We start from the raw sequence: 27,396 nt of genomic DNA on the forward strand, positions 1-27,396 counted from the left end.
ACCTGAATCCCATCGAGCATGTGTGGCACATGCTTCAACGAAGAATTGCTCCGCATATGGGGAACATTCACACAACATTTCAATTGAGAGAGCTTTTAATCGCTGAATGGGCAAATGTACCTCAACAAGACATTGACAATCTCATTTTGTCGATGCACGATAGATGTAGGGCCGTAATAAACCAGCGTGGAGGCCATACTTTGTACTGATTCCAATTTTTTTTGTATTATGATTTTTTTCGGGGTGCCAAAGAAGAGCCATATTTTTTTTTGTTTTGCTTATATGCGCACTCAGTATTTTTGACCATTCAATAAATTTTGTTGTAAGTTACATTCGTTTAATAATCACCCGTCAACTTTTTTTCCCTAAAGCGATCTAAAAAAAAAATTATTGCCATTTTTAAAAATATCCCTTAGACTTTTCCGATGTGTGTATAAAGATATAAAAGAAAAAGAAAACATCTAGAAACTCCAAGTTGCAACTCGTAAAATAATAATAATAATGTTCGAGGGTATAACTGTGGCACCGGAGGCACAAGCTCACCCATTTGTTTGATGATGATCCTGATGAATAAAAGGATCTCCATCAGTCCTTGAGGGTGGTGGAAGAGTACACGCATGTTATCTGTATGAAATTCAGGATAGACAAATGTGCCACGGTCCATCTCAAAAGAGGATGATGAGGAGACTACGCAGAGGATGTCCAGCTCGTAGATAGAAGCATCCTGCACCATCTGGATGCCGGAGAGACGTATACTTTCCTCAGGGTGGAACAACGCCACTCAAAAGATGTAACAGCAGTAAAGAACCGTCTCCGAGGGAAGTATCAGCACAAACTTCTGCAGATCTCGTCATCGGAACTGATGTCGAGAAAGAACAAAGTTGCTGCGACGAATATGCTTGCCTTTCCAATCTTACTCTATTCATTTGGAGTAGTGAAGTGGACTCGGGAGGAGCTGTATCAACTCTACGTAAAGACCCTAAAAATGATGTACCAAATCGTCGGTTCCACTGTTGTACTTCCTCCGACAACAGGGAGGCCGTGGACTTCTGAGTTGGCGTGTCTACATGACAGAATGGTAATGGATGGAACCTGTGAAGTTGTCAGGAGTTTGGATCCACTTCTTTGTATGGTCCGCGACCATGGGAGAGCAGGAAATAGAGCATTTCTCTTTAGGGCAGCTGCCCGAGCAACTGGTGAACTCTGTATAGTTTTCGACACTGAACGAGAATATGTGAATAGGTTCCAAATTGCTGACGAAATTTGATCTTGTTCTATATCGAAAACCACTATGAACTGCTTGGGAAGAAAAGACAGCTTCAATTTCTATTTCCTTATGGAGAGAGGAGGAAAGTATCCGAACTGCTGATGACTTCACGTGCTTCATTCAGTATCAATCTCTATTCTGTAGACATTTCAAATCCTTGTAGGGTTTCTCCAGGAACTTGGAACCGTTGAATGGAGGTTCAGCATGCAATTCCGATAACCACAATCTGTTTGATACTACTAGTATCGAAACTAGCCTCAGTTTCAGCTTCACCATGACCTGAAGGAACCGCATTACAACAGCCGATTTTGGACCTGGCTTGCTTTTCGTTTATATCATTGAGTACAGATCAGAAGAAAGAAACAGTTTATGCTATTATTGATTAACTTACCTTGGGCTTCAGTCTTTGGCAGAAAGAGCAGTAACCATATCGAGCATGCTATCCAAAAAATGGACGCCATTCGGGAATCCTGCAACAAAATATTTCAGTAAGATTTTTGTCATGAACCAATATACGAGTATTAGATAAAAAATTCATTGCGGTCTTCATTTTTCACTTCAAATGGCTGTGACTACTTCAAAAAACGTTTTGCCGAATGCGACGTAATAGTATATTATTTAACGAGCGAACCTTAACTCACGAGTACACTTTTTTTATGACTCATATCAGGTTATGAGATACATTTGCGAAGAATATCCAAGAATGAGAGTAATACCATTAAATTTCAAACAGATAATCAGAAGTAACCTGAAAAAATATTCAAAATCATTCTCTAATTATGTTATTTCGAATAACTAGTTTCAATGCTGAGTGGTAAAATGACATAAGAAAAAACTGCAGTTGTGATTTGAACATTGGCTCACAACTTAATATTTGAAATAAATCTATTGAAACATCAGTCGTTCACATGTACTTTTTTTTGTAACATTTTTCAGCCCTGTCCAAAAATTACGACCAAGGTATCATTCGATTCATATTTTTGCCTAAAAAGTTTGAGGAAAGGTCCGAAAACGCGCCGATAAAAATTACAAAATTATAAACAATTAAGTGAAAAAAATGGAGCTTTAGTTTGTTCTTAATATCTCGGAAAATTTTCAAAATTTTGGAAATTTGAAAAGATCAATGAATTTGCGTAAAAAAAAGTTCCGACTCTCGAAACTGTATCTCGATTATTCATAATTTTTACAGAGCCCTGAAAATAGAGCCAAAATCGGGTAGTCTGGCTTCTGCGCGCCTTTCGTCACTCTGACATAAAAACAAAAAAAATTATTTAAACATATTAAATGTAAATATTAAGGAATGAAAACATTCATGTAATGTTGGGAAACATCAATAAACAATAATCCACAGTCAAAAAATTTTTATCCCAATTTCAACGTTAATTATAAATTTATTAATTAATAACTTTTTCTGAATTGAAAGTTAATATAAAAATCCCTATAAGTATTAAACTAAAACCCTGACATTTTTTTCCGTTGCCAAACTAAAAAAAATTGTTATTTTCTATTTTTTTATTAACAATTTTATAAAAAATACATTACAATTTTTTTTTCAATTTTGTATTGTTTCAATGTCTCATGGCTAAAAACTAATTATTAATATTTTTTTAAATTTTTCACAGCTATTGTTAATAAATTTATTATAAATAAATACATTGTTTATAAGCAATTCAAAAATTTTTTTTCCATTATGTTAATTGAAAAAAATCATGATTTAAAAAAAAATGGTTTCTTAAAAAATTTTCTTTGTTGCTAAAAAATGCGTTTGTTAATTAACAATCGTTTTTTGCAACTAAACATTAAAATAAAGGAACCGTTTTTTTAAAATCATAAATTCTATTGTTCTTTGAGGTTTTGAAAAATCTTTTTTTTTAATTCTTTTTTCAATTGTTTATTTGAAAAAAACATTTTTTTATTTATTTTTTTTCAATACTTTGTTCTATAATGAAAGTAACTATGTGTTTTTTTTCAATATCACAATATTGAAAGTTTTATAAAAAATAGAATAAATTGAAGAAAAAACACAGTTAGTTTTATTATAGAACAAAGTATTGAAAAAAATAAATAATTTGTTTATAACAATTTTTTTAAATAAACAATTAAAAAAAGAATAAAAAAAGTTTTTTCAAAACCTTAAAGAACAATATGATTAAAAAAAAGGTTCCTTAATTTTAATATTTAGTTACAAAAAACGATTGTTAATTAACAAACGCATTTTTTAGCAACAAATAAATTTTTTTAAAAAACCATTTTTTTTCTAAAAATCTTGATTTTTTTCCATTAACATAATGCAAAAAAAATGTTTCGAATCGCTTATAAACAATGTATTTATTAACAATAGCTGTAAAAATTTAAAAAAATATTATTAATTAGTTTTTAGCCATGAGACATTGAAACAATAAAAAAAAAAGTAATGTATTTTTTACAAAATTATAATTTTCAATTGTTAATAAAAAATAGAAAATAACAATTTTTTCATTTTGGCAACGGTAATCTATTTTTTTTGCCTATTAAGGATAACTAGACCAAAGGAAAAAATCCAGGGTTTTAGTTTAATAATTATAAGGATTTTTATATTAACTTTCAATTCAGAAAAATTTATTAATTAACAAATTTATAATTAACGTTAAAATTGGGATAAAAATTTTTTGACTGCGGATTATTGTTTATTGATGTATCCCAACATTATATGAATGTTTTCATTCTTTAATATTTACATTTAATATGTTTAAATAATTTTTTTTGTTTTTATGTCAGAGTGACAAAAGGCGCGCGGAAGCCAGAGTACCCGATTTTGCCTCTATTTTCAGGGCTCTGTAAAAATTATAGATAATCGAGATACAGTTTCGGGAGTCGGGACTTTTTTTGAGCAAATTCATTGATCTTTTCAAATCTTTTTTCAAATTTCAAAAGTTTTGAAAATTTTCCGAGTTATTAAGAAAAAACTAAAGCCCCATTTTTTTTTTTACTTAATTGTTTATAACTTTTGTAATTTTTATCGGCGCATTTTCGGACCTTTCCTTAAACTTTCTAGGCAAAAATACGAATCGAATGACACCTTGGTCATTATTTTTGGACAGGGCTGAAAAATGTCACCAAAAAATGACATCAGCTCGAGCGTTTCACTAAACAAGTTGGCATCATCAGGAGCAGGTCATCTCCCGAAGAGCTAACTTGATTGTTTCACTATACTTGGAAAAATGTCCTTGCCATTCAATGATACCAACTCTCTCCTAAATATTGTGCAAAATTTTCAATTTAAACATGAGACTTAATAGGTTGTTTCTAGAGTTTTCGAAAGCTTTTTCCGCTGAAATAAAGAGTAAAGTAGATTCATTTAAAGAATATAAATATAAATATAAAGAATATTAAGAGTAATATGCTATTTTATTGAAACAAAAATGTAATTCAATTTTTTCTCAAAACGTAAAATAAATATGTTTTTGTTTGAATATAGGATAGAGAAAATACTTTTGTTTAGTTGTGTTTTTGTTTCCTTCACAACTATATTTGTCTCAGTAGACTCGTTGACTGGATGTAACCAAATTTTATGTGCTGTCAACAAATTTTTCTTCAGATTTCTCAAAAGAAACGCTCTATCTTTCCCATGTTTTAGATAATCCTTCGAAACCCTTAAAAATAGTCCGTTCCTTACATTACCGTTTCGATAAGGAATCTCAAAGAAGCAATAAAAGAAATTATCTGAATTCCTGCACAACAATCGCGTTCAGGTATAAAAATGCGACTCCTCAGTCCAGTTGATGCCATAAAAATTATAAGAGCACTTGATCCGATTACCATAAGGAGTGTTCACTGATCCGTTACTCTATAATCCGTGGGCAACATTTCCAAAGCGAATAAAACAACGTCAAATGTTTTACGAGACGTACTTATGCATCACAAGATGATGATGCATCGAACCAAGAAACTACTAGAAAATCAATTACCCGAAAGTATAAGAATCGTGTATTGCTTTTTTCCTTCAATATAGAAACATTTCAGAAACTTGATAATGTAGTAAATAAATGATTAAATTGACTGAAGACTTGTCTTTTGGTTTGATGTGTCACAGGGTTTGGAACAAGGGCCATTTTTCATTTTAATGTATGCTATTGTTCCGACTTAAATGATATATCCAGAATTATTTTGTGAATGTTCCTACAGTCTCGAAAAATATATAAGAAGTCAGACATATCAGATGAAATGATTTATTCATTTATTTATTTCATACACTATTCTACAGGATGAACCCAATGGAAAATGGCTAACATAGTTGCCTTGCCGAAGGTGAACCAACCAAAAGACTTCAATCACCTCAGATCAATCAGTATTCTTCCTACTCTGTCCAAAGTTCTACAAAAAGTTATGGAAATACAAATACGAATCTTTGTTGAACAGTCGAAAATTCTACCTCAAAAACAATCGGGGTTCAGACCTGGTTACAGTTGTGTGAGTGCACTTGCAAATATAACGGATGACATTATCAAAGGTATTGATGAAAATAAAGCAACTTTACTCATCCTACTTGACTTTTCAAAAGCATTTGATTTGATAAACCACAGATTTCTCCTATCTAAACTTCACTACTTAAAGTTTGGCCAAAATGATTGCAAACTTATTACTTCATATTTATCAAATATACTTCAACGCGTTACTCTGAATGATAAAACTTCTAATTTTGCTCATGTATCATGCGGTGTTCCTCTGGGTAGTATTTTGGGTCCACTTCTGTTCACCTCAAAATATAAAAAAATCGATTTTAAACAATTAAAAATTAAAATTAAGAAAAAATTTAAAAAAAAATCATAACCATCTCTAGACAATAAAATAGCAAAAAAATTTTTTCAAAAATCTTGAATTTCTCTATTTGTTTAAAACAATTTAATAGACAAATTACGTAAAAAATTCATATCCCATGTTAATAACTGCCGTTGTTTAATGTGAAAACAGACATAGCTAAATATCAATTGAAAAAAAATTGTATCAACAATTTTTAGATATTTCATTTTGCAATAGTTATAAAAAATCATAATTAAAAAATTAATGAAGTTTTATGAACTTTTATCGCAGGATCGTATGAAGTATATATATCAAAAGGGCTCCACGAAGTTTAAAATTCATAGGCCAATTATTTATACCTTTTATCCCATTATTTATGAGAATGGAGATTGGAAAAATTTTGTTAGTTAACAATTGAATAACTTTTTGAAAAATGGTGATAAAACTTTTTTTTTACGGGACTCGATTCATTCAAGTGTTAAGAAGATACAAGATTTTTTTCAAATTTCTAAAATGACATTTTATGTTATAAAAAAATTATTTCTTTTGATAAACTCTCTTTAGTAGCAACGTCAAATTAAAATTATAAATAATGGAGATAGACTTTCGGAAGTAGGGACTTTTTTATCGGAAATTTCCTCCTCTTCAACGAGCTTTTTTCAAAATTGCTTAAATATTAAAATTTTTTGAGTATTTACGAAAAACTAAATACCATTTTTTTCAAATCTTCTTTTGTTAATAATATTTGCTATTTTTTACCTGCACCAAAACCCTTCAAAAAACATTTTTCTAGAGGTGATTCCGAATCGAATGAGCTATAGCTCATATTTTAGGACCTTTATCTCTATTTTTCATGTTTTTGAACTTGTTGATTAGACTACGCTGGCAACTGAAATTTCAAACCTACAAGTGAACTCATTTCAAAAATCCCATCAGTCATGGTCAAGCCTTCCCTAAATTCTTGTCGATAATTGTTTGATTGACCTGAGAAGGAGAACATCACCTAACGGAATACTGTCAGTAGCGTAACCGAATCTCATTCGTGACACTAAAACTAAGTAGATTTGTAAACACGGTAAGTCTGCAACGGTAAATTGAGAAAACACTGCGACTCCATGGATTTCATTCGATGACTCAGATAATTGCGAGTCTGCTTGTCTGTGCCAAATTGGAACGTGTCAGTTCAGGCCTTTTGGTGGAACAATATCGTATGAACAATGGACAGAAAAAGAGGGTTTGGTTGATTCGGCAGTCGTTAACATACAATATGTTATTTTCCTGGTTTTCGTCTGAACGAATTACACAGTACTAATTACAAAAGATGATTCCAAGTATAATCAAACAGAAGCTAACAAAAGCACAGCTTTCCTGCTACGTTATTCCAAAATGAAATCTTTATTCGGGGTTTGCGAACATTCCAAATGAAATATTACTTTTCCTTTGATCAGTAGGTTTGTGGTATTTTTTTAAGGACACAACACTTCAGCAACTTCAGGGTATGGTTGGGGGGCAGAGCTTCATACATCATATTTGATGAAATTCCTGGTCTTGTTATAAAAAACGTTGCCAATGTAATTTCTGAGCCTTTGACTAATATAGTCAACTCCACTTTCATAGAGGGAAGGTTTCCTGATATACTGAAATTGTCAAAGTTTTGCCAATATATAAAAATAAGGGCTCGAGATCTGACTGTGCATCTTACAGGCCTATATTGCTACTTAGTCACTTTTCTAAGATCATTGAATACTGTTTCTATCAAAGATTATATGATTACTTTGAATCATTCAATATTACCGCAGTTTTTTTCCAACACCAAATCGTTATTTTTACACCTCGACACGTGTTTCGATCACCAAGTGATCATCTTCAAGAGGAAAATAAAACTAATAACTACTCAAAACTAAAGCTACTTATACTAATCAGGTACATCATACAAGTAGATAATCAGTAATACCACCCATACAAGTGTACCACCCTAAATTAATTTTACAATTGGCCTTTCTATTATTTTACAATATGTCCTTATGTATGTTTAAATGTTACAGCTATATATAGAACAATTTTCAGCTCTATAAAATTAGTTTCGCCTATCTAAATATATTTACAATGTGTCTTTTTGTAGTAATCAGTAAACCCAACAATATTATTTCAACAAGCTATATAGTATGCTATTTGGTATTGGTCCGTTATCGTTATTCATAATATTATTACGTTTACTTATTTCCACACTCTCATAGGCATCTAGTTGCCTGTTGTTATTAACTTGTCTAACTAATCTTAAAGAACTGAAGTCTATGGAATGGTTTTGTTGCAAAATATGATGGGCGACTGCTGATTTTTCAGGTCTTCCATATTTTAAGTGTGCTATGTGTTCCTTATATCTCACTTTAATAGATCTTTTTGTCTGTCCATAATATTTTGCATCGCAGTCCTTACATTCAATTTCGTAAATTCCAGACTTTTCCGAATTCTCGACTTTGTCTTTTGGACTTCCCAAAAGGTTCTGTAGTGTATGACTTGTTTTAAAAACCACCTTCATACCTAGTTCCTTGAAAATATTTCCAAAGTTCTTCGTATATTGGTGGTATGAAACTGAGATGTATTTATCTTGGTTGTTGTCCTTTCTGAAAGTCGAGATTTCGTTCATTCTTAACCTAAACTTCTTTTTCCTAATTATGTCATCTACAATACCCCTCGGGAAACCGTTAGTGGCTGCTATTTCCTGTATTGTACGTTTTTCTTTTGTGAACCTATCATGTGTTAGAGGGAAAGTCAAAAGACGATGCACCAAAAAAATTCAACCCAGCACGTTTGTGCTGTCCACAGTGATGTGAACTGTCAGGAATATACCTGTACGTGCTTGTTTCTTTTCTAAATATATCGTATTCTAACCCTCCATCTTTGCTCCTCATTACCAAAACGTCAAGAAATGGTAGTTGTCCCTTATTTTCTAACTCATACGTGAATTTTATTGATGGACATCTATTATTTAAAAAGGAAACAAAGTCCTCGATATTCGATTTTTTGGTATCGAATACCGCGAAAATATCATCCACATACCTTAGCCAAATCCTAGGAAAATACTTTCACTTTTCTTTAGTTTCCATTTCGAATCTGGTCATGAACAGGTCTGCCAGGTAGGGGGACAGGAGATTTCCCATGGCCGTTCCTTCCTGTTGTTCATAAAAGCAACCTTCTACCTGGAAACCATTTTGTTTCATACACAAATTGGTAAGAGAAACGAATTCATCGATTTCGTTGTTATTGAAATAATTTTTCTCTAGTAGTTCCCTGTGGAATTGGGACGCTAGGAAATAATGAACTAACATCAAAAGAAACCAAAATCTCACCTTCTTGCAGAACCATGTTTTTTGTATGTTGTATGAACTCTAAAGAGTTTTTTATACTAAAACCTGGTTCCGCAATAGACAAGGTTTCAAATTCCTTAGTGAGCCACTTCGCTATTTGGTAGGTAGGAGCTCCAATAGCTGACACGATGGGGCGCATTGATTTTCCCGGAATCATTCAGATTATTTTCTTCTAGTCAGAATGCTTATAGAAGAAATAAATCCACAGTTCGTGCGATTGATCAACTCATTAAACATGTGTTGGAAATCTTGGAAAACAAACATCAGACTCTGGGGTTATTTTTTGATTTGAGCAAAGCTTTTGACCTCGTTGACCATGACATACTGCTACACAAATTGCAGTTTTATAGTATACGTGGCCCTGCATTGAATTGGGTTAGATCTTACCTGACTGGCCGTAGTCAGCTGGTCTGTGTGAATGGAATTAACTCTGTTAGTAAATGTATAGTAAGAGGGGTACCTCAAGGCTCTGTTTTACGACCTCTTTTATTAATAATCTTCCGAAATTTTGTTCGAAAGCTTCCATTACTATAATTTTTGCGGATGACAACGAACATCTTGGTATCTGCGGAAACTTTGTCCGAAGTAATTGTCAAAGCTAATGAAGTAACTGATCAAATTGAGGAGTGGTGTTCTACAAATGGCCTGCTGCTAAATTCTGCCAAATCTCAAATGCTCAACTTTGTTACTACAAATATAACTGTTGATGAAAGCTATTTGGTAAGATTAAATAATGAAACTTTACATCAAGTTAATTGTACTAAATTCTTGGGTGTTGATATTGATAATAAAGTTACCTGGAGGTTCCATGTTGATAGTGTCAAACTGAAGCTCAGTAAACCTACTTCGTAGGTTGAAACAAACAGTCTCTCTTGATGTTCTCATGCTTTTATACCACAGTTTAATTCAGTCAGTGATTTCCTATGGTCTTGAACAGTGGGGCTTATCAGCTAAAGCTGATGAAGTGTTTGTTATTCAGAAAAAGGTAATCAGAATTCTGGCTGGGGCATCTTCAAGTGCAAACTGCAGGCCATTATTCATTCGTTATAGTGTATTAACAATGCCTAGTTTGTATATCTACCAAACTCTGATATATATATATATATATATATATATATATATATATATATATATATATATATATATATATATATATATATATATATATATATATATATATATAAGAAACAATATATCAATTATTCCTAGAAATGAGCAACTCCATGAACATTTCACCAGAAATAACCCTCAACTTTATCAGCCTTATAGTAGATTGATTGAATCACCCCATGTGGTGTGGGATTAAACTATATAATAAGCTTAGTGATGACATTAACTCCTCAAAAAGGCAGCTCAAGGTTTTTCTATTGCAGAAAGCATACTACTCTGTGGATGAGTTTCTCCTTGAATCATAATTTGATTGTAGCTTAGTAATATTATTTTTGAAAAGAGAAACGAAAATTATTCAATTTATGCTTTGTATTTGATTTTTTATAATAGTTTGACCTGTTGTATCAGCCAATATTTCACGATGATGTTTGCCTAATGTAAATGTAAATGAAAACTGATTCAATAAATGTTTGATTGATTGATTGATATGACGATATCCACACCAGAAGATGCTGAATCCCGATCTCCGCGAGTCTTTCAATGATTAAGTAGAATTCTCACTAACGAAATGAATCATTTACTCAACATCCTTTTCTGAAATACTCGGAAATCTCTAGAGAGGCACATCCTTGAAGAAGAATGAGCGATCGGCGGTCCACAATGCGAGGAGAATGTCCCACAAAGAAAGAACGAGATTCGCTCGTTCACGTGCGTCCTCCAATTTTCATTCCTGTCGCACATTCGTGTACAGCTGTTAAATGGTAAGTGGCGTTGTTGAATGCCGGCGACACTAATTAGCGGCAAATACGTGCCGTTAGATTTTCTTTCGCGTTTTGATTCATGCTAATGTATTCCTAACGTTCGTTCTTCGGTTGTAGTCCTGGCCCGACGAATGCTCAATACACACCACTACTCAGCTATTACTGAACACATAAAGCAAATAGGACCCAGTATATTTTCAGGATGCCTTTTATAATGCCTTCAAAGTAATTGAAACTTATATATTGTTTATTATTAGGTTGTTTGAACAGTTTCGTTCGTTTTTATGACTCTACTTTGAATTGTCATATCTAGTGAATAATAGTTTACCTTCCCGACCCTCCACCGCAACACGCAAGGGTTTATTGTGGCTCACACTTATTCACACAGTTTGTTTGGTGAGGGGTCTTTCAGGTCAGGTTACGACCTCGTTCGTAAACCAAAGTTTCAGCCAAATTAAACGAACAATATTTTCTCAGCATTTTTTAACACGCTTTTATTAGTGTCACCTGTATGTTTGTATTTATGATGCACTGTTTGGAACCTTTGGCGTAGTAATGAATATTAATGGAGTTTTTTCCCAACACCAAATCGTTATTTTTAACACCTCGACACGTGTTTCGATCACCAAGTGATCATCTTCAAAGAGGAAGATTAAAACTAGAAACTAATGCGAGCTAACCCTATTTATGCTATATAGGTAACCCATATAGGTAAACCATCCAGGCGTACCACCCATACAGGTATACCAACCTAAATTAATTTTACTATTTTGTCTCATCTATTATTTTACAATATATGTTTATATAAAACAATTTTCAGGCTATATTAGTATATTATGCAACGATCATGTAATGATGGTTATTAAGACACGAGCATTAACCGGGATACGAAACGAGCCGAAGGCGAGTTTTGTATGGTATATGCGAGTGTATTAATAACCATTACATGAGAGTTGCATACGCTATTTTTTCTAAACCCGATAAATAATGAAAAACTATAAATATTATATTTGTATTGAACACATTTACAGTAATTAACTCATATTCTTTTAAAAAAACACAAACTTAATGGTATTATCATGGATATATGAAAACTATAAAGATTCTAATTATATTTATATTGAATATAACAACTGTAATTAATCTGATCTTTTAAAAATATTGGAGTCGATGGTATTCCTTCTATATCGCTGTTTTCAGAAATTTTGATAATATAGGTAGGTAATATGAAAACTGATTTTGACAAATAAAGCAATTAAGTACTTAGGTTAGAATCTAGGACAAACAAAGGAACAGGATTCTTGATTGAAAAATTATGGGTTTCTATTGGTTGATAATCTGTATCGTTATGAAAAATCTGTATCATAATGGATATCATTATGAAACGGATTATGGTCATATAAGTGTATTGTTAGAGTACGGGTGTAGAAAAAAAAATTAATTTCACAATATTACCTATCCAAATTTATTTTTGCAATGTGTCCTTATGTAGTAATCAGTAAACCCAACAACATTATTTTATTTTATTTTAACAAGCTATATAGTATGCTCTTTGGTATAGGTTAAGAATGAACGAAATCTCGACTTTCAGAAAGGACAGAAACCAAGATGAATACATCTCAGTTCCATACCACCAATATACGAGGAACTTTGGAAAGATTTTCAAGGAACTGTGTTGTTTATTGTATCATGAACTAAGTAAAGTAAAGTGAAACTAAAGACAGAATTTTTCATATTAATGATTTTGTAGCTAAAAGTACAAAAAGAAGTAAAAAAAGTAAACAACAACCGAATGGAACATGATAGGTTTGTTTTGGTTCTGTATTTCGAACTGTTATTGAACCGTCCCGTATCGACCCCGAAACAATGCGCAGAACATTACACTCACAGAACAGTTCTAGAACGGCCCCAACAAGTAAAAAACCAAAACATATAAAAAAATTATTCTGACAAGTGTATAAACAAAGATTGTAGGTTAGGTACCTCTACTCTGTTATAACGATCGTTGGACTTTTGAGTTAAGTTTAAAGACAAGAGTGAAAAAGTTAAGCTAATATATAATTAAAGTGTAATGATGTTTTTGAAAAAATGAGAGTAACAGTAATTAACTAAGACATTATTTCCGGTTATCCAAAATTAAATTGAAAATATAATGTCCTCTCTTTGTAATCTTATACTGCATCAATCGAAAGGAAGTTGTACCAGATTTTAAAAAAAACACCAAGTCTATTTTTCGGACAATGAAAGATCATCGCTAACACCGCACCACAGTACCCAAAATCCACAAGAAGGACGTTCCGCTTAGACCGATCATCAGCTCCAGAGATTCGGCTACTCAAAACTTGTCTAGATTTTTACTTCCCTTAATACAACCATTACAAGGAAAAACATCGTCTTTCGTGAAGAATTCAAGGCATTTTGTCGAACTACTAGGGTCAATTGAGGTCACACAGGAAGATCAACTAATTAGTTTCGACGTGGAAAGCCTTTACACCAACGTTACGGTCGAAGAAGCACTCCAAATCATACAGAGAAAGCTATCCGAAGACGGGAACCTAAAAGAGAGAACGAATCTACCTATAGAAGTATTCATGGAGTGGTTTGAAACTCTAGCCATTGAAGAAGCCCACAAGAAACCGCGAGTCTGGTTGAGATATGTTGACGACACCTTCATAATATGGAACCATGGGAATACTGAACTAGACGCCTTCCTGAAACACATCAACAGCGTGAGACCTTCCATCAATTTCACAATGGAGAAAGAAATCCACAACGAATTGCCATTCTTAGACGTTTTGGTGAGGAGGACCGACACTAAGTGGGAAACATCTGTATACCGAAAACCCACTCATACGGGACAGTATCTGAACCACGAATCCAACCACCATCAATCGACTAAAAGAGGAATCATCAAGACTCTATTAGACTGTGCTTTTGGGCTCTGTAATACGAAGGAAGGTCTCGAGAAGGAACTAGACATCATCAAAAATGATCTTCAACGGAATGGCTACTCCAAAGCGATGGTAAAAAAGACTTTGGCTAGAAGACAGCAGGAGCCTTGCAAGGAAGAGAAGCCGTCACAACCAGTGCTTGCACTTCCCTACATCAGAGGATTATCGGAGAGGATAAGAAGAATTGGTTCCAAGTACAACATCAGAACCTGCTTCAGATCCGGTAACACTATCCGCAGCAGCCTCACGAAAACCAGGCCACCAAACGAGGACTGCGATTCCAAGAATTGCATTTACCAGATACCCTGTGAGTGCGGAAAATCCTATATTGGTGAAACTAAGAGGCCATTGAATGTTCGCATTGCCGAGCACAAGAAACACACACATAGAGGGGAAACCAGCAAATCAGGAATAGCAAACCATGTTTGGACCCATCAACACAACATCGAGTGGTCCCAAGCTGAGATCTTGCACAGAGAGGAACATTGGTTTAGGAGAAAATTCAAGGAAGCCGCATACATGTTGTCCAACAACGTATTCAGCCAAGCCAGCGTAGAAATACGCAACATATGGAAACCCATCATCAAGCGAAAAATGGCCAACTCCCGCCAAAACGGTCATCTCCCACGGAACCAGTGAAGCGGAAAATGGAAAGCGGGGATTAGTGAAAGTACTCGAACGACCTATAAATAGTCATCTCTCGGAGGAATCAGTCCAGTCATCACCCGAAGACGATTGTAGATAATAACAATCAAAACGTCGTGAACTAACGTGACTTGGAATCTCTTCACTTTTTATTTTCTTTCTTTTTTCATTTCTTTATTTTTATTTATTCAATTGTTCTATTTTTACTTGTATTTTATTTCACTATTATTTCATTTCAGGTTTATTTAGGTTAATATAATTATTATTTTCAGCTATCTCATTTTTAATTCTTCTTTTTTAGTTGTTTCAGGGATTTCAAATCATTTTATATAGTAGACAATGGAAGTCCGAACTAGTGAAATTCATCATGAAACATTGTCAATCACCTTCAAACAAGCAATTCGAAGTTCTAAACGGTCCCTACTCAAATGTACAACTAATAATTACCGTTCTGGAATAGTTCCGAATCGGTTCGGAGAAAACCAAAACACTTTGTGAACGATACTAGAACGATTGTAACTGAACCAAAACACATTTTAATAACTGCCCATGATCGAACTGTACAGAATTGTGAACCAAAACAAACCTGATAAGAATTAGTATGGAGTACACACCAGAAGTTTGTATCATGAAATAATACATATTTTTCTACCTATTGGATTTTGAGGATGTGTCTCTATATTCATTTTGAGAAGTTTATATTTATTTCCAACAAGTGTTTGACGTGATACTTTAAATTAACCTAATTTTTCTATTGAGTACCTTCTGAAATACCAGTAAATTAACGACCATGCATTAGTCAATACCGCACCCTGATTGGTTAGGACGTTTTTGAGACTATCGCGCAAAACGAACAGATGAACAGACACACAAAAATTATTAAAATTATTATTTTTGGTTGTACTGCCTTGATGAAGATCTCCAAGTGATAGTTTTTCTCAAAAACCTTCATATGCCTTTTCATTACTATTCACATTGGGAAGAGAAATAAGTACATTTTTTTCTGAACTTGTTGGTTTCTCAACAACTTTACTTTCTTCACTCGTTATTCAATCACAGTTCCTTTTCATAAATATATTTTCCAAATTACAGTGTTCGAAATATCTGTAAAACCGATCACCATCACTAACCGATGAAAACTTCGCCACAAAAACAAAAACGAATCTTCCTAGGCTTGACAGCGAAACGACCAATAAGTTGTTCAATACACGATATTATATCATCGATGTGGTACGTTACTTTCAAACGTGGAACTTGGAAAGTAGCACGTTCGATAACAGTATCGAAACGTGAGGAAAGTGTCGATCGTCGCCCGTTATACGAAAAAAAGTTTGCCGTGTTTTATCGAGTTTTTCCCTCAAGAGTTGCGGCTTGCTGTACGGCAGAAATAAACGATTTACGAATTGTTTTCTGATAAAATTCGAAAGAGTTTGCGAAACGATATTGACACATTCGGTTTCTACTGACGTTTCATGCGATATAAGGTAATATTAAAGTGGAGATGACAATAATGAATGATGTTTCAATTCAATGTATGAATATTTTTTTTCTGCATAGATGATCTCAATTTAATCAAAAGAAATGAACTTTAAATGTTCAAGCCAGTCTCGAATATACCTACACAGTAGGGTGAATGGACTGACGCCTATCAGAAAGCAACTACTCCCCTGGCTAATACCACGAAAGGCGTTGGATTATATCCGACAGGCGTCAGTGCAGGAATCTTCACAGAAAACTTCCTGCATATGCATTTGGCAAAACAACTGAAAGAGTCGACCAAGTATCGAATATCAATGACTTTAGGTTGATGACGGTCACTATCTTGCACTGACGAGTGGCTAAGGAGCCCGAAACCGGTCTGCAAGTGTGCCCGTTCCAAAATTGAAGGTCGACTCAGTTGTACTGCCAATTGCATATGCAGGAAATTTTCTGTGAAGATTCCTGCACTGGCGCCTATCGGATATAATCCAATGCCGTTAGTGGTATTAGCCAGTGGAGTAGTTGTTTTCTGATAGACGTCAGTCCATTCAACCTACAGTGTAGGTTGAATATCCTGTGCCACGCGCGCCACTGTGTGTCCGTCAGGCTTCGCCTTGGACTGGTAATTCTTGCCGTCGCTTGTCTCTCAAGGTTGCACGTCTGACGGCCCAGCGGAGCTGGGGGGTGGTGGAAGCCAGGGGGGTGTCCTGAAGCAGGTTGGAGCTTGGGGAGACCTTCATGGCGGGACAGAGGTGCTTCCAATTGAAATTGACCATATTCCTGTGCCGCAGAGATACGAGCTAGTCCAGGCACAGGATAAGCCTCGCGTCGCGCCTGGAAAGAATCTGGGTCCCGAAATCCCTGGGACTCAGGTCCGGGAGGCCTGGTGGCCGATGCGGCGTGCGGGGTACGCGGAAGTGGGAAGCGGAGCGCGTGTGCACGCCCCCAACCAAAAAGCGTACCTCGAAAGGGGACAATAGGTCGTCTTAGTTTCAGAAAATACTTTCAATATTTGATATAAATAAGAACGTTAAAGGTTCGAAATTATGTTCTACAAATAAATAGAATAATAAAGAAATTGGTCTCATTGATTTATAAACACAGAAATTTTTTAAACTTCCAAAAAACAGCCTTTTTTAAAACATATTCTTGAAAAACATGTAAGTCATGAGAATCTTTTTGTTGCAGACATAATTCGACGTTGATGATCTTGCACTTCAATCGTCTATAATTTTGTGGTTTAATTTCTTTCCCAATATGTGCTAGAAATCGCACGTTATAAGGTTAACCCTCGCTAATCATTAACCAGTAAAAGTTTCGACTTTTGATGGTTGCCGTTTGTTGAGGGGTGACATCTAGTTTACGAAAAAATAGATTTTCAGATAGCGAGTAGAAAGCTAACTTAACTTTGGAAAAAAACTCGCTGTAAAAAAAACCTACGAGCTCTGAAGATATTTCAATAAATGACACTCGGTACTCATCGATTTTCTTTGTAATGAATGATTTTTTGCTGGTATCTTTTTGGCAACACTGTTTTTGACAGATCACGCGTGAATCGTGTCTTGTGTCATTGTCAAACTTGTTCAATTCGGTCTATAATTTGACCATGAATCGACTTACGAATGAACAACGCTTGCGAATTATTGAATTTTATTATCAAAATTCATGCTCGGTGAAGAAAGTGCATCGTGCACTTCTTCCAATTTATGGGCAGTTTCGTCGGCCTACTGAGGGAGCTATTCGGAAGCTTGTGACAAAATTTCGAACATTATTGGAAATTTAACCACTAACGCGCATACGTAGAGTGAGGACCGAAGAAAATATTGCGGCTGTAACCGCCAGTGTTCGTGATGACCGTGAAATGTCGATTCGCCGCCGTTCGCAGCAATTGGGCCTCTGTTACTCCACTACGTGGAAAATTTTGCGAAAGGATTTGGGTGTAAAACCTTATAATATACAGCTGGTGCAAGAATTGAAGCCACGCGACCTCCCACAATGTCTAACATTTGGTGAATGGGCGCTAACAAAGTTGGAGGAAGATCTACATTTTTATCGAAAAATTGTGTTCAGCGACGAGGCTCATTTCTGGTCGAATGGATACGTTAACAAGCAAAATTGCCGCATATGGAGTTAAGACCAGCCACAAGCATTGCAAGAGCCATCTACCGATGCATCCCAAAAAAGTTACTGTTTGGTGTGGATTATGGATTGGACATGCCTGACATGTGGTTTCAACAAGACGGTGCCACATGCCACACGGCACGCGAAACAATCAAATCAAATCAAATCGAACTTTATTCATCCATTCCATAATTGTCATACTTACAGTTGATATTGTAGTTACAGACAATATAATAATGAGTGCATGTTTCCTTATGAAGCATAATATAATTTCTGTTTGGTTGAGTGTCGAGTGTTGAGAAAATGTTATAAATTTACTTTTAGACGTATTCAGAGACAAATTACTATAATTTAGCCATTGTGAAATTTTTATAAGATCCTTTTCAGCTTTATTGAATAGACATCTCAAAATAATGCCGCTTCCTACAGCTTTTGTATATGAAACATTGATTGAAATTCATAAAAATAAATCAAAATACATTTTACAATCGCAACAACATGAATATCCTACAAGATCAGGAAATCTGATAAGAACTGAGAGATTCAGACTGAGCACCTCACAAAATAATTCATTGAATTTGAAATTCTATAATAAGTTACCATGTCACATAAAACAACTCAGTTTCTACTGTTTCAAGCAAAAACTCAAATCATTTTTTTTTTATTCACTGTTTTTATTCTACAGATGAATACATGTTATACAACATAGATAATTCATGTGACTTTGAGTGAGTGACAATTGTTCTCATTTTTAACATTAGTTGATTGATTGTTTTCATTATTATGTTTACTGTTCTGTTATACAAGCATTGTGATGGCTTTATTTGTATGTATGACGTCATATTTAGAAATTTTTGTGTTTTGACTTGCTACAAATATTTGTTCAAATGTATCACGTAGCCAATAAACTATTCTATTCTATTCTATTCTATTCTATTCTATCCCAGTTATTATCAGTAAACAAAATTGCCGTATCATCAGCGAATGAAACAAGATGTCCTTGGAAATCTTTAATTTTTGCTATCGAGTTGATATAAACAAGGAAAATAATTGGGCCTAGAACTGTTCCTTGCGGTACTCCTGTTGTTATTTCAAGTGGTGTGCTGCAAATGTGATCAATTTTTACTCTCTGATATCTGTGTTTCAAATAGTTTTCTAAAATGTTCAAACTTCAAACATTAAATTATATTGATCTTTCTATTGATCCCATTGATTTCATCATTTTTTTAAAATTTTTTGTGCTGTTTTGAAAATCAAATCCTATACCTCTTGAAAAATCACCCGTTATATCGCTTGTTATATGATCCCAGAACCCAGGTTGAGGAACTGAAATTGCAGTGATGCATTGTTTTTGCACACGGAGTCATAATTTTTCTCTAATTAATGACACGGTATTCGCCTCGTAATTGAAACATAATATAAAATTACATTTCATACTACATATTACATCCTCTTGAAATTTCAACCGGCTTGTTGTAATTAACGTGTAATTTGTTGTGGAAGCAGCTATAAAATAATAACACTGAAATAGAGTGGAAGTGTTCATCGATTATACTGGTCGTTATTATTATTTTCCTTCGAAGAATGGAGAATTGTAACTAACACCAGATTCAAGAAATCAATATGGTTACCGTTAGAATATAAGAGCAATAAAGTTTTCATTTATGGGACGGATATATTTGTGTGGACATAAAGGAAATTGTTAATAACGAAAACGATTGATTTATTTTCAAAACTGCCTATATATTTCTCACTTGCATAGCACATCCGTTATTGTGTTCCCTCAGTCTGGCAGGGGGTGAGTTTCTAAGGGTAAAAAATGGCAAATTTCCGGCAAAACTACAAGTCCTATGGAAAAAAGTTGAATGGCAAAATTGTAGGTACTTAATAAAAAGATCTACAACTTTTGTATTTACAATTTTTTCACATAACCCGAAAATTTAGGTGTAAAATTGAAATAACCAAGTTATTCGTTTTTTATTTTTTTTTGAAAAAAAATACACGAAATTTGGTGAAAACTTACCTTTTTATCTCCCAAATACACTGTGATTTATTTGATTTAAAATATTGATTTTTTTCACCTTATTTTGACTTAATATCACCCTAATTTTCAATCGAAAATTCTCCCGTCAAATTATCAGCTATTTTCAAAAATTCGGTGCTTTTTGTTCGTTGAAATCTCTACTTTCTGGTGGAGTAAAAAAAATATACATTACTGTAGTAAATGTTCTCAGAAAATTCAAAAAATCGAAAAAAAACTCGAATCCGATATTTTTTTTTAATTATTATGTACAATTTTGAGGTATTTATTAAAATTCACACTTTAATTACTCAAAAAATGTGAGAAACAGGTGAAATTGGATTTCTGAAATTGAAAAGTTTTCAAAACAAACATTCCGATGGATTGAAACAGTTCGGATAGAAGATATTTTATAGATGTTACGGACAACTATAAAATTTCTTCGGTAGATTTTATATGGTCTTATTCCAAATTTGCAAACAAATCCGATGCTTGGAATGGTTTCATGGAAAAACTACACCCTACTTAATTTATTTTTCCTATCATTTTTATCATATTCCTCTCCTTTTCTAATGGGTTTCATCCTACTTACCAATCTATTGCGTGAAATTTTAATGCACCAATAACCTAGTAAATTGAAAATACATATGATTGGCAGGGGTGTGAAATTATCCACAAACACAAAGTACACTGAGAAAAAAATATCGCATAATTATTTTTTCATTTACCGACTCTGCACACCTACAATTTTTCAATATGACTGAATTAGTAAAAAAAAACAGAACTGTCCTAGTTTATTAAACTGTCTGAAGGGATGAAAATAGGGTGGAAATATTTAAGAAAATCGTAACATGAAAAATCAACTTTGTACACCTACAAAATTGAGATATGTTATTCCTGATAATCTACTCGACAGAAAAAACTTCACGTTATAGTTTTCCAGGCCGCCTGAGGGGGTGAAAATGGGGTGGAAACTTGAAAAAATCATATATTCAAAAATTGAGTTTGTACACCTACAAAATTGAGATATGTTATTCCTGACACCTGATTTGACAAGAAAAACTTCACGTTATAGTTTTCCAGGTTGTCTGAAGGGGTGAAAATGGGGTGGAAACTTGAAAAAATCGTATCTTCGAAAATTGAATGTGTACACCTACAAGATTGAGATTCTCCTGATGATCGATTCAACAAATAAAAACAACGTGTCAGAGTTTTTCAGTTCTGAAAAGACTGGAAACTTTTGCACCATAATAGTTGTTTAATGTAATAAATTGATAAATGTTAGTGTAATGTATGTAGGACTAGATATTTCGGAAACAGTTTGACAACGCTGCAAAGTCAGTATCTTTCAGATGCTTTATATGAATACATATCTGATTGAACTGTGGTAATGAATAGCCTCAAAGAAACATATCAGGCTCCTTATTTTCATAAACTTTAAAACCAAAGCAGAGGAGAACTATAGAGTTAGAGTTAAAGCATGTTTTTGAAAATATTTTACACTATTTATTAATTATAACAATTGTAACAATTTTGTAGGTGAACAAACTCAATTTTTGAATATATGATTTTTTCAAGTGTCCACCCCATTTTTACCCCCTCAGACAGCCTGGAAAACTATAAAGTGAAGTTTTTCTCGTCAAATCAGGTGTCAGGAATAACATATATCAATCTTGTAGGTGTACAAACTCAATTTTGAAATATACGATTTTTTCAAGTTTCCACCCCATTTTCACCCCCTCAGACGACCTGGAAAACTATAACGTGAAGTTTTACTCGTCAAATCGGGTGTCAGGAATAATATATCTCAATTTTGTAGGTGTACAAACTCAATTTTAAAATACATTTTTTTTTCAAGTTTCCACCCCATTTTCACCCCCTCAGACAGCCTGGAAAACTATAACGTGAAGTTTTTCTCGTCAAATCGGGTGTCCGGAATAACATATATCAATCTTGTAGGTGTACAAACTCAATTTTTAAATATACGATTTTTTCAAATTTCCACCCCCTTTTTACCCCCTCAGACAGCCTGGAAAACTATAACGTGAAGTTTTTCTCGTCAAATCGGGTGTCAGGAATAACATATATCAATTTTGTAGGTGTACAAACTCAATTTTAAAATACATGATTTTTTTCAAGTTTCAACCCCATTTTCACCCCCTCAGACGACCTGGAAAACTATAACGTGAAGTTTTACTCGTCAAATCGGGTGTCAGGAATAACATATCTCAATTTCGTAGGTGTACAAACTCCATTTTAAAATACATTTTTTTTTTCAAGTTTCCACCCCATTTTCACCCCCTCAGACAGCCTGGAAAACTATAACGTGAAGTTTTACTCGTCAAATCGGGTGTCAGGAATAACATATCTCAATTTCGTAGGTGTACAAACTCAATTTTAAAATACATGATTTTTTTCAAGTTTCCACCCCATTTTCACCCCCTCAGACGACCTGGAAAACTATAACGTGAAGTTTTACTCGTCAAATCGGGTGTCAGGAATAATATATCTCAATTTTGTAGGTGTACAAACTCAATTTTAAAATACATTTTTTTTTTCAAGTTTCCACCCCATTTTCACCCCCTCAGACAGCCTGGAAAACTATAACGTGAAGTTTTTCTCGTCAAATCGGGTGTCCGGAATAACATATATCAATCTTGTAGGTGTACAAACTCAATTTTTAAATATACGATTTTTTCAAATTTCCACCCCCTTTTTACCCCCTCAGACAGCCTGGAAAACTATAACGTGAAGTTTTTCTCGTCAAATCGGGTGTCAGGAATAACATATATCAATTTTGTAGGTGTACAAACTCAATTTTAAAATACATGATTTTTTTCAAGTTTCAACCCCATTTTCACCCCCTCAGACGACCTGGAAAACTATAACGTGAAGTTTTACTCGTCAAATCGGGTGTCAGGAATAACATATCTCAATTTCGTAGGTGTACAAACTCCATTTTAAAATACATTTTTTTTTCAAGTTTCCACCCCATTTTCACCCCCTCAGACGGCCTGGAAAACTATAACGTGAAGTTTTTCTTGTCAAATCGGGTGTCAGGAATAACATATCTCAATTTCGTAGGTGTACAAACTCCATTTTAAAATACATTTTTTTTTCAAGTTTCCACCCCATTTTCACCCCCTCAGACAGCCTGGAAAACTATAACGTGAAGTTTTTCTCGTCAAATCGGGTGTCCGGAATAACATATATCAATCTTGTAGGTGTACAAACTCAATTTTTAAATATACTATTTTTTCAAGTTTCCACCCCATTTTTACCCCCTCAGACAGCCTGGAAAACTATAACGTGAAGTTTTTCTCGTCAAATCGGGTGTCAGGAATAACATATATCAATTTTGTAGGTGTACAAACTCAATTTTAAAATACATGATTTTTTTCAAAATTCAACCCCATTTTCACCCCCTCAGACGACCTGGAAAACTATAACGTAAAGTTTTACTCGTCAAATCGGGGGTCAGGAATAACATATCTCAATTTCGTAGGTGTACAGACTCCATTTTAAAATACATTTTTTTTTTCAAGTTTCCACCCCATTTTCACCCCCTCAGACGGCCTGGAAAACTATAACGTGAAGTTTTTCTTCTCAAATCGGGTGTCAGGAATAACATATCTCAATATTGTAGGTGTACAAACTCAATTTTCAAATTGATGATTTTTTCAAGTTTTCACCACATTTGTACCCCCTCAGACAGCCTGGAAAACTATAACGTGAAGTTTTTCTTGTCAAATCGGGTGTCAGAAATAACATATATCAATCTTGTAGGTGTACAAACTCAATTTTTGAATATATGATTTTTTTAAGTGTCCACCCCATTTTCACCCCCTCAGACGACCTGGAAAACTATAACGTGAAGTTTTACTAGTCAAATCGGGTGTCAGGAATAACATATCTCAATTTCGTAGGTGTACAAACTCCATTTTAAAATACATTTTTTTTTCAAGTTTCCACCCCATTTTCACCCCCTCAGACGGCCTGGAAAACTATAACGTGAAGTTTTTCTCGTCAAATCGGGTGTCAGGAATAACATATCTCAATCTTGTAGGTGTACAAACTCAATTTTCAAATTGATGATTTTTTCAAGTTTCCACCCCATTTTCACCCCCTCAGACGACCTGGAAAACTATAACGTGAAGTTTTACTCGTCAAATCGGGTGTCAGGAATAACATATCTCAATTTCGTAGGTGTACAAACTCCATTTTAAAATACATTTTTTTTTTCAAGTTTCCACCCCATTTTCACCCCCTCAGACGGCCTGGAAAACTATAACGTGAAGTTTTTCTTGTCAAATCGGGTGTCAGGAATAACATATCTCAATTTCGTAGGTGTACAAACTCCATTTTAAAATACATTTTTTTTTCAAGTTTCCACCCCATTTTCACCCCCTCAGACAGCCTGGAAAACTATAACGTGAAGTTTTTCTCGTCAAATCGGGTGTCCGGAATAACATATATCAATCTTGTAGGTGTACAAACTCAATTTTTAAATATACTATTTTTTCAAGTTTCCACCCCATTTTTACCCCCTCAGACAGCCTGGAAAACTATAACGTGAAGTTTTTCTCGTCAAATCGGGTGTCAGGAATAACATATATCAATTTTGTAGGTGTACAAACTCAATTTTAAAATACATGATTTTTTTCAAAATTCAACCCCATTTTCACCCCCTCAGACGACCTGGAAAACTATAACGTGAAGTTTTACTCGTCAAATCGGGGGTCAGGAATAACATATCTCAATTTCGTAGGTGTACAAACTCCATTTTAAAATACATTTTTTTTTTCAAGTTTCCACCCCATTTTCACCCCCTCAGACGGCCTGGAAAACTATAACGTGAAGTTTTTCTTCTCAAATCGGGTGTCAGGAATAACATATCTCAATATTGTAGGTGTACAAACTCAATTTTCAAATTGATGATTTTTTCAAGTTTTCACCACATTTGTACCCCCTCAGACAGCCTGGAAAACTATAACGTGAAGTTTTTCTTGTCAAATCGGGTGTCAGGAATAACATATATCAATCTTGTAGGTGTACAAACTCAATTTTTGAATATATGATTTTTTTAAGTGTCCACCCCATTTTCACCCCCTCAGACGACCTGGAAAACTATAACGTGAAGTTTTACTAGTCAAATCGGGTGTCAGGAATAACATATCTCAATTTCGTAGGTGTACAAACTCCATTTTAAAATACATTTTTTTTTCAAGTTTCCACCCCATTTTCACCCCCTCAGACGGCCTGGAAAACTATAACGTGAAGTTTTTCTCGTCAAATCGGGTGTCAGGAATAACATATCTCAATCTTGTAGGTGTACAAACTCAATTTTCAAATTGATGATTTTTTCAAGTTTCCACTCCATTTTCACCCCCTCAGACGACCTGGAAAACTATAACGTGAAGTTTTTTCAGCTGAATAGATCATCAAAAATAACATATCTCAATTTTGTAGGTGTACAAAATCGATTTTTCATGTTAAAACATTTTTTGATATTTTCACCCCATTTTCACCCCCTCAGACGGCCTGGAAAACTATGATGTGAAGTTTTTTCTGTCGAGTAGATTATCAGGAATAACATATCTCAATTTAGTAGGTGTACAAAGTCGATTTTTCATGTTACGATTTTTTTAAATATTTCCACCCTATTTTCACCCCTTCAGGCAGTTGTGCAGTGTCGGTAAATGAAAAAATAATGCGATATTTTTTCTCGGTGTACTTTGTGTATGTGAATAACTTCACACTCGTTTGATTGGCTTTACTACTACAATGTAGTGTACGACTTATTATCGATGTTGAACACAATCTTAAATTAGAATCGAAATATTTGTTATTTTTCAGTTTGTGTTGCTATATTAAAGTGTGTTTGTTTAGTATTATTCAACTATTATTTATTAAACCCAGATTTTCCATTACATTCAAGAAAACACTTGAATTGGGAGATTTAAAATCGATGAACTTCATTACTCCCAACATGAATTTCAAAAAAATTCTGCTGAAGTTAACTAACCCAATTGAAGATCTTCAACATCCTAAGACTCATAAACGACAAAAATTTTAATTGGAATTGCTTAGGAAAGATCGATTCCAACCTAATATGGCCTACAAGGAGAACGTTATCCTCCCGTTGTGATTCATTTCTGGCGTTCTAAAAAACAAAATCTAAGCCACCAAAGAGACCATCAGACCGTAACCTCACATTAGGAACAATTAACTGGACTGCCGTTACTGAAATGTCTCCTCGTTAGTCACAGACAAACAAATTAACTACCTTCAAATGATTACGACTAATGAGCCGTTTCTAATAAACACCGCCGGTAAGTTGTGAAATTGTATTTTTCCCTTCATGCGGACAATATGGTAAACTATTCGCTTGAGAACCTAAAATCGAAAGAAAATGGTGAAACAGGAAACGCATAACTAACTGTAAATTGCGTAAATGAAAACCTGTGGGACTTTGAGTAATATTACCGTTATTGTTTGAATCTAGATTAATTGAATTCATTACCATACGTTGCGAAGGACCGGAGACACAACTCGAGAGATGAAAATGATAATAGTAATAGCGACTAATTCCATTACAAGTATTGATCTACGTAGTCAGAGAAACAGCTTTTTATGAAGAGAATTTTCTTGCAGTTTGTCTCTGAAAGTTACTTCTTTACATGATCTACACATCTGTTTAAAAAATCTGTTTGAAATCTGTTTTTCCGTTAATCAGCTGTCGCCCCCATACGAACGACAACTCTCAGAAGTTGAGAAACTTGTGCGAGCTAAGGACCAACGAGGTCTTACCCTTTAACGTGTGATTCCTAACATGTGTAGAGAATTTAATTCTCTCCAATATTGATAATAAATACAATTAGCATAAAATCCATTG

General features: G+C 34.2%; 1 protein-coding gene across 1 annotated transcript in view; it reads right to left on the reverse strand.

The window, feature by feature from the left end:
• Cad99C (Cadherin 99C) overlaps positions 1 to 27,396 on the reverse strand; it is a 104,632-nt gene that overhangs the window by 67,967 nt on the left and 9,269 nt on the right. Inside the window, exon 2 of the mRNA XM_074177501.1 lies at positions 1,659 to 1,737. Coding sequence (XP_074033602.1) covers positions 1,659 to 1,728 — 70 coding nt within the window. The 5' untranslated portion in view covers positions 1,729 to 1,737. The remainder of the gene's footprint in view (positions 1 to 1,658; positions 1,738 to 27,396) is intronic.

Source organism: Leptinotarsa decemlineata, unplaced genomic scaffold (assembly GCF_025532065.1).
Source record: "Leptinotarsa decemlineata unplaced genomic scaffold, Ldec_3_MD MMD2_tig00002974_RagTag_RagTag, whole genome shotgun sequence".
Taxonomy (NCBI): Eukaryota; Metazoa; Arthropoda; class Insecta; order Coleoptera; family Chrysomelidae; genus Leptinotarsa; species Leptinotarsa decemlineata.